Source organism: Rhineura floridana, chromosome 7, assembly GCF_030035675.1.
Source record: "Rhineura floridana isolate rRhiFlo1 chromosome 7, rRhiFlo1.hap2, whole genome shotgun sequence".
NCBI classification, from domain to species: Eukaryota; Metazoa; Chordata; class Lepidosauria; order Squamata; family Rhineuridae; genus Rhineura; species Rhineura floridana.
The window spans coordinates 131,948,790-131,961,851 of record NC_084486.1 but is presented as its reverse complement, the minus strand read 5'-3'; the positions used below and the strand labels follow the sequence as shown (position 1 = coordinate 131,961,851).

The following is a 13,062-nucleotide window of genomic DNA, read 5'->3' as shown; positions in this document are numbered from 1 at the left end:
AAGGCACATAACAACAAATTGCAAGTAACCCCAATTGTCCCTTTATAGCTGCCTTGTCAAACAGCAGGAGAAAATGGCATTGAACTCCAATCCAGACAAAGTTTATCATGCTTAAGGTGTGCAACTTGCTTGTCTCCTTGATTTCATTGGGACTTAAATGGGACTTTCTTTGGGTTGGGGCAACTGAATGGAAGCTCATAGTGTGCTCTGAGTAACTGAGCACTAACAAAGTGCCAAACCTGATAGAAAAATGTCATTTACTAGACAGAAAACCTGGTATGAGGAACTTGCAGTCTGTTAAGGCTGAAGGCACGAGCAAAATAATAGTTAAGATGGGTAGGTATTTTTGGACTCACTAGGCAAGTCTCAGAAGCTCTGTCAGTTTAGAATCCATGAAACCTGACAGGGGGGACTGTGGGATTTGGGAAGTACCACTGAATCTTTTATCTAATTTAACCCGATATGCCCAATTGCTTATGGGTTTATCCACAAAGTGATTTTACCATGTAAACTATGTGTGGCTGTCTTGTCAGAATGTGCCCCCATGTGGTACAAACTGGTATTTATTATAGGAGAACAGAGATTTTGTTGGGAGTGGTTCAATCCACAGTGGTAGAAGGAACCAACTTGCACCACATACATTTGCAATAACAATATAACCCCCTACTAAAATGAACATGCTAAAGTTACTTGACTGTGACTCTTAACACCTCCATAAGTAATGTGAGAATCGGGTTTACGGCTGGGCAAGTTCATTAGTTACACTCATTTTTTGTTTGTTAGTTGTAGTACCAAATTTCTCTTTACTTCTGCCTCACAAGGGACCTGTGTGTTATGATTTGTGCTGGAGACAAATGGGAAGAACTGCTGGCATTTACATTTTCAATTTAAAAAATGAGGAAACAGCTATTGCTGTTTCTTTGCCCTAGTAGCCTTCTTGGTACAACTTGAAATTAGTGTTGCACCAAGTACGTTCTAGCCTAATTAAGTATGTGTAACGCCTTCTACACTCTGCATGAAGACTGAAAAAAACAGCCGACGGGGGCTTTTCCAACATGCTCCAATTTTTCTCCTCCACTCTTCACTTTTAAAATTCTTGCTATTTTGTACACCACTTTCATGAAATTTTAGATGGTCCCAACTATGTTTACTGTGTTTCTGCATCCGCTACGCCTTGCAAAAATGGAAAGAAAACATTGTGGGCAGTTCCATTTGCTTTAATATTTTTTTTCTAATGGAACTGCCCACAATTTTTTCTTTCCATTTTTGCAAAGCATAGTAGTTTCAGTAGCACTTTGTGGGTGTGATTACTAACTGCAATTGCTAAATGGTGAGAGAACTCAATAGCAGGAAAAAAAACCTAATTTCTCTACAGCAGGGATTGGGAACCTATGGCCCTCCAGATGTTACGTGCCTACAACTTCCATCATTCCTGAACATTGGACAGGCTGGCTAGGGCTGATGGGAGTCCAACATCTGGATGGCCACAGATTCCCCAGCTCTGATCTAGAGCCTTATCTATGGTTGTAAAGCAATAGCATCTGTATCCCCAAAACATTTAAACCAGGCAAATAGGAATGATTAATTTGTATCTCATTGATGAAGTGCAAATTACTGGCTGTCCAGTGTCAATGAGTGTCAAGCAGCTCTCTTTTTAGCTGAAGCTATGTAGTGGATCCACAGCTGAAAAGTTGTCACAAATCCAAACAAGGCTTTAGTTTTATTTGGGGATGTGCCATAGCACAGTGGGAGAGCATCTGCTTGCATGCAGAAGAGTTCAATCCTTGGCATCTCCAGGTAGGCCTAGGGGAGAACCCTACCTGAAACCCAGGAGGGTAGTCAGCATAGACAATATGAACTAGATAGACCAATCGCCTAATGAAGTATATGGCAGGTTGCTATGTTAGTATTTCGAATAATCTATCAAGTGATATTTTCATTAACTATGACACCGTTGTCATTTCAGAATAATTTATTTATCATTTATTTATTTAATTACATTTGTAACCTGCCTTTCTTTTCATGAGAGAAACCCAAAGCAGCTTACATATGGTTCCCAGGAGGTCTCCCATCCAGGCACTGAACAGACCTGACCCTACTTAGTTTCAACAGTGCTGGCTTCATGTGCCTTCAGACCATAGCCTGAGACCAATAATGTCACAATTCAAAGATTTAATGCCTTATTTAACATAGACTAGCTTGTATGTGTCTTTTAAAAACCTCAGGTTTGTCCTTTCACATTCATTCTCATTTTAACTACCAAGGTCCTGTTTTACCTCTGTTCCCTTGCAGCCTTATCTGTATGAAAAGATTCATTTAGCAAGTTGAATGATCTGGAAAGGCACTCATATTCATATTGGTTTTGTATGGATGGATGTGTGGAAGCCTGCTTCTGCATGCAGATCTCCTTGGCAGGATTTGGGGGAAATATTTTACTTCTGCCAAATATTTGCTCCTGTTGAAACAATGGCTACTATTTGTTCTGAAAATATGTTCCTTCCTTAAGCACAGCTTGAATAATATGGCTTGACAAAGATATAAAGGCAGCTTACTAAGTTACACTATTATTATTACTTGTTTTCTTTTTACACTATTAAAAATGTATAATGATTTCTCTTGATGAAATTTCTTTTGTAAACAAGGGCTTGAAATCTTTCTGTTCAAATAAGGATCTCTCTTAGACGGCTGGTGATAGAGATGAGAAAATTCCTCAATTTTGTGGTTATAAAAATACAGCACTGACACTTGGAAAGGATGCTGAGAGATTAATCAGAAGGAAGCAGGAGAAGGTCAAGAATAAATAAACAGAACAGAGTTTAAAAGTTTTAAGAGGGACCCAGCTACTTAGTGTAGACCTGCATGAAGAAGTGTGAATTTTTCAGTCTAGTTCAAGCTGAAATGAATAGCACCTCTCATTTCCAAAGTTAAATACTGCCTGTGCATATAAAACAGTTCATTTATTAGTCCAAGTCCTGTTAGTCCTGTTGTGGCAATCCTGAAAAAGCATTCCCTTTCTCCTGAGTATGTTCTTCATAAGATGGACGTTTTGAAGGGCCACCTAGAGAATTACAGATAAACACACTTAGGAGGCCACATGAGGCACATTCTAACACAGATTATAGTTTATAATAATAATAAAGCATAAATTCTGCAAATCAGTGCAGTACTGAACATAAGAGCCCTCCATGATCAGATCAAGAGCCCTTTTAAGCCTGTATCCTCCCCCCCCCACTAGATAGCCAGATATCACCTGGAAAGCCACAGATAGGAGATGAAAGCAACAGCTCTCATCCATTGTTGGATCCTAGCATTTGTTTTTTGAAAGTGCATTGCATCTGAACATATAGACTTCCATTTGGCAATCATGGTTAATAAGTACCAATAAGACCTCAAGGAGTTTTCTAACCCTTTTTAAGCCACCCAAGCACGTGGTGATTGCCTACATCTTACAGCAGGGAATTCTATATGTGCATTGTGTATTTATAAGTGTAGACTTGCAATAAAATGTGGCAGTTGTTACCTGAACCTCTGACTGAGGCAGCTAAAAAAACTTCATATGCATGAGGCTTCTGCATGCAACGGAGTGCTGGACTTGTCCTGGAAGAAGAACTGAGGGGACTATATAAGCAGACTGACCTTTGCTGCAACATGAGCTCTAAGGGGATTTTTGAAAGGGAACCCAAACCAGCCTCAGCCTCACTTCTGACCTGCAGTATCAATGGACTAACATTGCATGACTGCCATAAATTGTTTTTCTCTCAGTATAGTCCCAACCTATCATATGGATAGGATAGCGAACTGCACTGCAGTGTAGTATTTACTACTCACTCCACCCAGCCTGCAACGTGGGGACAAGAGCACTGGATAACAGCTGCTCTCTTAGCTTCAGTCTAATCCCCAACCCCCAAGGGGTGGTCTAATACTGCTGGACAACACTGCAGGGTTGTTGTATGTGAACCATTCTCTCCTAGTCACAGCTCTTCCCAACCCGCAACATGGGGACAATGAACTGTATTTGCTCTGGAATTACACACAACTATTTTTAAAATGTTCCACACTACAGAAAGAGTTACATTTGAAAGCGCAAAAAAGCTTCTTTTAGGGTTGGTTGGGTTTTTGTGTGTGTGTGGGGGCTAGACCACAATCAACTACATTAGAATCTTGGATTTCTCCATTGATTTCTATGGACAGCTCTCACATGGGTCCCTGGGGACATTTAAAAATACCTTCTCAATGTGAACCAGGAAATGACTTATCCAGACAGTGAGATGGTTCTCTCTGACCTTTTTATATCTATATGTCTCTTTGTTCTTTTTTGGAGGAGAAAAAAAGGAAAGAAATGGAGCTAAAAGGTACAGAGATGTAGCTACCCACCATACACTCTCCTCCTTACACTCTCTGGCCCCTTTAGCTTAAGTTTTCACTAGCCTCTTCTGTTCATTGGTCAGCTGTTAAGTTGCGTTTTGAAGCCTCCTTGTTTGCTGCTGCCATAGCCCCTTCTTCAGTGGCCACTGCTGTCCAGCCCATAGTGTTCACCCTCCCCCCTTTTTTTTTAAAGCCTCAACGTTCCACCGTTACTGGGCATGCTCAGTTCTCATTGGGCTGCTTTGGGCTTTCTTTCCATTAGGGTTTTTGCCCCCTAAAGATGTATTGCACTTCTGCAAACCTTATGGTTCCCCTAAGCCTCCCTTTGTGTGTGGATAGTGCTGTTTTGACTACGTAAAAGATTGGCACTCACACTGAACATCACAAATACAGGGAATGAAGTATTTTCTTTTTCTAAACTAATGCCTTTCCCCCAGTCACCCAGATTCAAAAGGAAGGGTGTGAAGGGAATGGCAGGGCTACCACTGGGATATGCCAACAGACCGTTTTCATGGATTTAGATTCTGACCCTGCCCCCCTTCTTCTGAGAAAATTCGGTTCTGACCATCTATGTTAAAAAATAAATGTTAGTGGGCATGGTCTCATTTTAGCCTTGTCCCTGACGTGCTAGCATTCTTTGTGCAGGGATTTATTCATTTATTTATTTATGGAGGACTCAGCCATGTGAGTTCCTACCTGCAGTCGGAGATAGTACAACCCAGACACAGAGTTACCATCTCGGTGGGAATTAGGCCTAGAAGTATAAAGACATTTTTTGCAGTCCCTGAAGTGAACAGGAAAAGTGCTCAAATACATATGAAAAGTCAAACCGTCTGCTCTTTCTGGAGATACTCAACATACATATTCAAGCATTGTTAAAGCGTTTCATTAGTTTTTGAGTACATGATGCGCTACCATAGGGAAAAAGCTCCTGAGTCCAAACCATAAGCGAGCTTTGGCCAGCACTAAGCACAGCAACCTTTTTGTGTAGCAAACCTATTTCTTGCAGGCTCTGACGTTACCTTCTTCACAAGTTGGCCCCATCCACTTGTGGAGACAAGTGCATTTCCCATTGAGCACATTGCACTGGGATTTATTGGCACACCGGCATTGCTGAGAGCAGTTGGGGCCATATTTGTCTGTCCCAGAGCTTGGAAAAGTTACTTTTTTGAACTACAATTCCCATCAGCCCAATCCAGTGGCCATGTTGGCTGGGGCTGATGGGAGTTGTAGTTCAAAAAAGTAACTTTTCCAAGCTCATTCTGCAAGAGACAGCAAATGTTTGTGTCAAAATATTTAAGGTTGTTACTGTTCCCTCTGCCCAGCCCCCACAAGAAATGCTATAAAACAAAGCCGAAGAGAATAAGAACATAAATTAGGGTTGCTAGAAAATAAGAAAACATTTGATCCTCTTCTTAATATTAGCCAACATCTTAATTAGCATTTAATCCATCATCTGACTGCTTTATAGCCAATCAGTTGATTAAATTTAAAGATATTCCCATTTTGTAAAGCTTCAATGAACATGGGAGGTTTCTTAAGGAAATAATACTTTATTCTTAAATATGAAATGAATTAGGTTTTCATTTTTTTAAAAAAGACAGTGGCTCTGATTCAGCGGAGGATTCCACTAGCAGAGAGAGGCAATTCTCATTGATTCCCCCTTTCCCCTGCAGTCTCCAGTGCCACCTCCCACACTGTTCTGGAAGGTTGAATTTTCAGGGGGAATTGGCAGCAGCTGGGGGAAGGAGAAGTTGCCAAAATTCACGCCTCACCTCCACCCTCTTCTGCTGAGAGCCTCCACTAGATCAGAGCGCATTATTACCAAGATAACATTTATTTATTTAAACATGTATATCCTACCTTTCACCAATATTGCTCTCAGGAGAAAAAGAAAAGGAAAGAAGACCCCTCCCAAATAACCCCAAACCACTTAAAACAATAAAATTAAAAAAAAAAAAAATAGCACATCAAACATATAAAAGAGGCAGAAGCACTAAAAAATAAAGGATTAATGCAGAAGTCTAATGGTAATCAGGTGACATTTAAAAAGGCCGGAGAGCATGAAAGTGTTGTCATTTGGTGCCGTTAGGACATAACAGGGTGTGATGAGTGAGCCTTCTTAGGAACAGCCTTATGCAATGGGGAACACAGGCAAGAAGGTCCTCTGTTGCCACTCAGTTATCACCAGAAGGTGGGATATCCAGAGAAGGGCCTCCAAGGATGACCTCAGTATGAAGGCAGGTTCATGTGGGACTGAAGCACAGGGGTGCTGGGTGCTGGTTTTTTTAATGACTTCCATACTTGGTAATGTGAGAACTGGATCTCTCTCATTTTCAAATTAAGGATGGATGGGACTCCAGGGTAGGGGTACCTGAGGAATTTGAACAGACTTGACCTGCACCTCTCAGACTGATGCGCAGATCGGTTATGATCCTTCAGGTTTTACATTTCTCCACATTTTGCAATACAGATCTCAGCTCACAAAATGTACCAAAATATCTTGTAAAATCTATATTTTATGATAAGATTGGTCTACAAATGTGTATTCTGACATATGCATATTGGCACATATTTAAATATTAATTTTCATGTGGATTTACAATTGCAGATAGGAGAATAGGACAGAGTAGGTGTATGAATGAACAACACTGACAAGAACTGAATGAACAACACTGACATGAACTGGCAATAGATTGAACAGTCGATGCCTCCTTCAGGATGCTCATTAATGACAACCTCTTTGCTTTACTGCTTCTCATCCCCATAGACACCTTCTCTCACCTGTACTGTGACAGACACAAAAGATCTTTTATTTACACCATCTGAGCTATTACATAACTAAAAACGATTTGTTGGGCAGTTAGGATTGCTGCCCTCCTCCGTCGGGAGAATTCTTTAGTCCTGTTCAGACACTTTAGCTCTTTCAATTAAGGAAACATTATGAGACAGGCTCTTGCAAACACCTTAGGGCCTGATTTTAATTTAAGTAATAACCACATTTTCATGTTCATAACAATGTGTATTTAAGACATTTGTTTGAAAGTCTGCAATGTTAATTTAGCAGAAAAAAGCAACCCAATAAAAAACTTGCAATATATTCTCTTGCTTTTTTTAAAAAAATTAACATTATGCTTGTTTAATGGGTGCTTTACCAGAGTTCAAATTAAAATCAGGCCTTTTATCTTTATAGCTGCTACACAGCCACAGCTGCTCACGGTTATATCACAGATGAACTCATCCTAATTGAAAATAAAAATGCAAATAAAACCAACCCCATAACAGCTTTTTAAGCTTTGGAAGTTGCACAGGGTGTTTCGAAGAAAATAAAAGTGACTCCTACTTTCCTTTTTTTTCAAGGAGTAGAAAACGTCACTCTTATATTTTGGTGCTGGTCTTCTCCCTTGTGCCCCCCAGTTGTCTAAACAAAAACAGTATCTAGCTGGAAAAGCTCTGTGGACTCAAGCAGCCTTACTCATTGTACTGTGTGGTCCCTATTCAAACCACAAGAACTGAAAGACGGAGTTAGTTGGAATCCATGGTACAGGCTAGGAAGAGAGTCATTTCCTTTCTTTTAGGCTCTTGGGCTGAACCAACGTGTACGTTTCCAACATTCTGGGGCACTTCATTCACACTGGCAGTATTTAAAAGCGTTCCATGCCATTTCCCTTCTGGGTTGTGGATCTTGAACTTGTAAGCAACAGGCTGTTTTCCATCCCTTTATTCTCAGGGCTGCATTTCAACAACATATTGTCACTTGTTCATTCCCTTCAAGTGGAGACCAGCTGGGTTTTAGACCCAGTGTAAACGATAAATGGGCCTTAAGGCTTGCAGTGATGGGACTAATTACTCTGACGGTAGTTGCTCTCAGGAAAAGAAAATCTGCTTGAGGATAAGTCAGGATTATGAACTCCATGCATACTCTTTCTGATTATTCCCAACAGCTATGATCACAGCAATCCTTTTGACCCGGGGGAAGATATGAGTCTCTGGTAAAAGAATGGCCGCTTCTTAAGCCTTGCCTGGCTAACACTGGCCAGGGCAGAAGAGAAGGGGGCTTTTTACCTTTTCCCCTCCCATTGGTTCCAGTGGGAAGCAAAAGGACTACACCAGCTTCAGGGCTGGTGTATCCACAACTTCTCCATTCTAGGAATACATCAGGGGAATGAAGGGTTGCATCTGATGGGTCCAAAGCCTCCCACAATCTGCCCCGAGAATGCCCTGTTTGCCCCTCCCCTCTGAACACCACAGTTAGTTCAGTGGGTAGAGCTTCTGTGGCCACTGGGGAGGCCTCTGACTGTCGAGCTCACTCTCCAACTGCCGAGAGGGAGGTCTGCAACAACTTATACTCCCTCAGCCACTTTCCAAGGAATCAATCCCATTGAGCCTATTGTGATGGCAGGTGAATACTCTTAGAGATGTATATACATGTACAAAAAACCCCCCACTCTCTAGAAAAACCATTTAAAAAGTACGGTGAATGGTTATTTTGACCCCAATATAGTGGCTTGCATGGGAAGCCAGTACCTGTATCCGTTTTATATTTGGCAACCTGGATCAAACTATACACCTGTGTTAGCATGCTTACATTCCTACTAGAAATGAGCACAAAATTTTGGCCAGTATTTTTCCTCTAAAAAATGGAAGGGGTGGTAGTCATAAAGGGAAGGAGAATTTTAAAAAAAATCTTCAGGGATGAAATAAAATTGCTAAAACATTTTTGGGATCGGTTTCTGGTCTCATGCCCCCTATAAAACTATTTTGGCATTCATCAGAGAGGCTTCCCTCACAATGTCTCACCATTGGCACTTTGAGGCTTAGTTATAAGAGCAATGTGCTGTCACCAAATTGTTGGAGGGGGTGCAATTAACATGTTTTTCCCCATGCATATGTGGTGGAGCTGTACCTATGTATCCACCTTTTGGGACTTGGTGTTCAATCATATCTTTCAAATCAGTAACCAAACTGGGCAGAAAACCCTTTCTATTGCTCTCTTCTTCATTAACCTTGGCCCTGTGTTACTCCAGTGGGAATTTATTGTCTTTCTACTAGTTGCGGCTAGAATGACCATATCGACAGGTTGCAAAATGCTTGCTGAATTTTCACTGAATAACTGGTATGGGAGAATTTAGTGTATTGCCCTCTCTGAAAAATTAATGCATATGCTGAAGCTGCGTAAGGGGCAGCCTAAACCTAAAGCTTTTGAAGCAGTGTGGTCCCCATTCCTTTCTTTTATCAATCTTCATATTGAAGGGATTTGCCCACCGGCATCTCAGAGGTCATGTTGGTCTGAAATTGCTTAACTGAATACTCAGAACTATATAAAATAGTAGAGTTGGAAGGGGCCTATAAGGCCATGGAGCCCAACCCCCTGCTCAATGGAGGAATCCAAATCAAAGCATTCCCGACAGATGGCTGTCCAGTTGCCTCTTGAATGCCTCCAGTGTCGGAGAGCCCACTACCTCTCTAAGTAATTGGTTCCATTGTCATATGGCTCTAACAGTTAGGAGGTTTTTCCTGATGTCCATTCGAAATCTGGCTTCCTGCAACTTGAGCCCATTATTCCGTGTCTTGCACTCTGGGACGATCGAGAAGAAATCCCAGCCCTCCTCTATGTGGGTATATTAGAGTTCCTTACCCCTAAATTCTTCCTTTGGTATAGACCTTGATATCAATGTGAATGTCCCTTGCATCTGTTCATGTATATTGTTTTATATTTTCTCTTTATTCTACTGAATGTACATTTTATCTAAAAACTTCAACAAAACACATTTTAGAAAATGTGTGTGTGAGGGAACAGCAGGGGGCTTACTTGGATTAATGTTGCCTACAGTGGCAGCTTCCCAATGGCCACCATGTTTTTTTCTACCCCCAAAGTACGGTCATAGGAATGATGGTTTGTTCAGACATAGTGTCATTCCAGACAGAAAAAAAAGATATTGGTCCCCACTGGAGGGAAGTTGTTGGCTGCAGAGGTCCCTATAGCAGAGTCATCAGTTACTGCTTGTGGTGACAATAAAACTATTTTCAATTTTTTTCTCATTTCATCCCTGAAAATGCCATCCCCACCATCTCTTCCATGGCTTTCGAAAAAGGCAGGAGGAGCATTTTCTGTTCAGCACTAATTTCATAGAGGCTTAATAGCAGACTGTTATGAACCTTTACTTTGGATGCAAAAAGTAACAATGGGAATCTGTCCTTGGGCTTTTTAAAAGCTAGAAGCTATTTCCACTTTTACCTTCACATGCAAACGCTCTGAATAAAGAGTGAATTCTGAATAAAGAGTGTGTATTCTATGTGTCCCACCAGCAATCTCAGTGTCTTCCCAGGGAAACAGTTAAAGAGAGACTAGTGGCACTTTTAGATTGAGAGAAAGAAAGAGAGTGAGAGAGAGACAGAGAGTAGGTGGGGCTAAAGAATGATTGGCATATTTCTACAGAAAAAAGGCCCTTCTTTGTTCACTGGCACAGATTTCAGTGTCTCTGTCATAGTGATACAAGGACCATATGCATTTTAGGCTGTATTCCCATTACCTTGTCTATTATGCACATTTGCAAAACAGACAGTGACCTGATCTGCATATGTACCACAATGAGATGGAATTAAAGCCCTGAGGAGGCTTTAGATAAAAGATTGCTTTTTGTGGTTCTTCCACCAAGGGGGGACCTGTATCTTTTCTTCTAATTGTTGCAAAAAGCAGCTTGAGGGTGCCATTTTGAATAGAAAAATGGTTGGAAGGGAAAGGGTTAAGCAGACCCTCCCTATTATCCATTCCTCCTCTTAAACTCACAGCTTCTTGCATTGCCTTTCATTAAAAAGCAATCCTGTCAGGATACTATTGCATATGTCCGCTGTACAGCATCATTATGTACAGTGAGTTTTTTGTTTGTTTGTTTAGACATGTGGAGCAGTCAAAAATGGCATCCCCACCTGCATCCTTAAGCGGTACCGTCTATTGTACCACTTCAGGATTATCACATCATTCTGCTTCATATTTTAGACTAGCACATTTGCCCAGTTTTGTTCAATTTTGTGTAACAAAATGCCCAGTTTTGTTCACCGATCTTACCAACATCACACCAGTCCCCAGTTGTGCCAGGTGGGCAAAAGCACTTTCCGGTAATTGGATCACATTGAGCTGATCCTTCACATTCACAATGGTGTTGGCATCTGTCTCCAAACTTTCCAGCTGGACAACCTGAAAAACAAAGCATCAGCATATGCAATATATGCTTCCGTTGTAAGAAAGACAATGCAATGTAATTGAAGAATTTGCATTCAAATGCCATTTTGTTAATACCTATTGGTTGGACTGATGATGCCTGCTGCTTCCTATGTTAAGAAATTGCATGTATGACAGTGTTTGAATATAAAGTATATTCAACATGGCTAAACAGGCCCCCAGATGCTCCAGCATTGGACTATAGGACATTTACCTTTTTCACACAGTACCCCTTGGAAACCTGGAGGACATACACATTGCCCAGTTGCTGTGAGACACGTAGCTCCATTTTTACAGCTGCATGGATACCTGCAGTTGAGACCATAAAATCCAGATGGGCAGGCTGAGAAACAAAATGATTATGTTATTTCAGAACATCTACCACTTTCACAGGATGTAGTCCTACAGTAGTCATAATGCCAGAATGCTGGAATAACCGACCTAACATGTTTTCTTCTTAGGCCTTTGGGGTAGAGCTGCTCCCAGCTATGTATGGAAACAAGGTTACATGGGGGAAATATCCACAGGGGCCACTGTTGGGCTACAAGGTGGGCTTCTCTCCTTTGATTTTCATGAAGCCTGAATTAGACTGGAACATTTCAAGAAGAGGACAGGCTGGGGTGGCAGCTAAGTGGACGTTCACAGGAAAATGGGAAACTGCCCTATACTGAGTCAGACCCACTGGTCTATCTAGCTCTGTATTGTCTACACTGACTAGCAGCAGATGCTGGGGATTGAACCTGGGATTTTCTGCACACAGAGCAGATGTTCTACCACTGAGCTATGGCCCGTCCAAAAATCTAAACTATGTGCTACTTCACAGGTGAATACACACATCGTTCATTTATACAGCCATGAATGTGGCTGTATACTATAGCCTGCATGGATTTTTCACATTGCGCAATGTTAAATTGAAAATACACCCCATGCTATTTCTGCTGCTTCCCATAAGCTCATTTCAAAACAAATTCTTACAAAACATATAGTCCTGAACTCAGAAACGCTTGCTGAACAACCCTCTAAGTTTGCACTGTGATACACAAAGTACTCAGAGAATCCAGAGTTCAAAGTGTAAAACAAGAGTAAAATAATCCAGACCTCAGTCCAGACCACTATTTTTTCTCTGTGATCTCATAATTTGTTGAAATTAATTAAAAATCAGCTATGTTCACAGAGTACCTATAATCCTATTACTGACCTTGCCCCATACTCTGACCTTCATCTTCTGTAGTTTAAAAGTTAAAAAAAGTATGGCTGATTTTTAATTAATTTAAGAAAATTAACATTGGAGCCTATAAGTTCAGGCATGCTCAGTAAGAACCAACTGTCAGTGTTTTAAAAGCCAGACTAACAGCTGTTTGGCTTGGCTAATCAGGGGACCATACCCACACAATCATGGCTTCCTCTGAAGAATCCTGGGAAGTGTAATTTGTGAAGGGTGCTGAGAGTTGTTAGGAGACTCCTATTCCCCTGAC

The 13,062-nt window shown here is 41.1% G+C and overlaps 1 protein-coding gene across 1 annotated transcript in view; it reads right to left on the bottom strand.

Annotated features, from left to right (window-relative positions):
• Window positions 1–2,840: 2,840 nt before the first annotated feature.
• LOC133389707 (multiple epidermal growth factor-like domains protein 6) overlaps window positions 2,841–13,062 on the bottom strand; it is a 57,833-nt gene continuing 47,611 nt past the window's right edge. The window contains exons 8-10 of the mRNA XM_061637732.1: window positions 11,802–11,930; window positions 11,435–11,563; window positions 2,841–3,058 (exon numbers count right to left, since the gene is read on the bottom strand). Coding sequence (XP_061493716.1) covers window positions 2,976–3,058; window positions 11,435–11,563; window positions 11,802–11,930 — 341 coding nt within the window. The 3' untranslated portion in view covers window positions 2,841–2,975. The remainder of the gene's footprint in view (window positions 3,059–11,434; window positions 11,564–11,801; window positions 11,931–13,062) is intronic.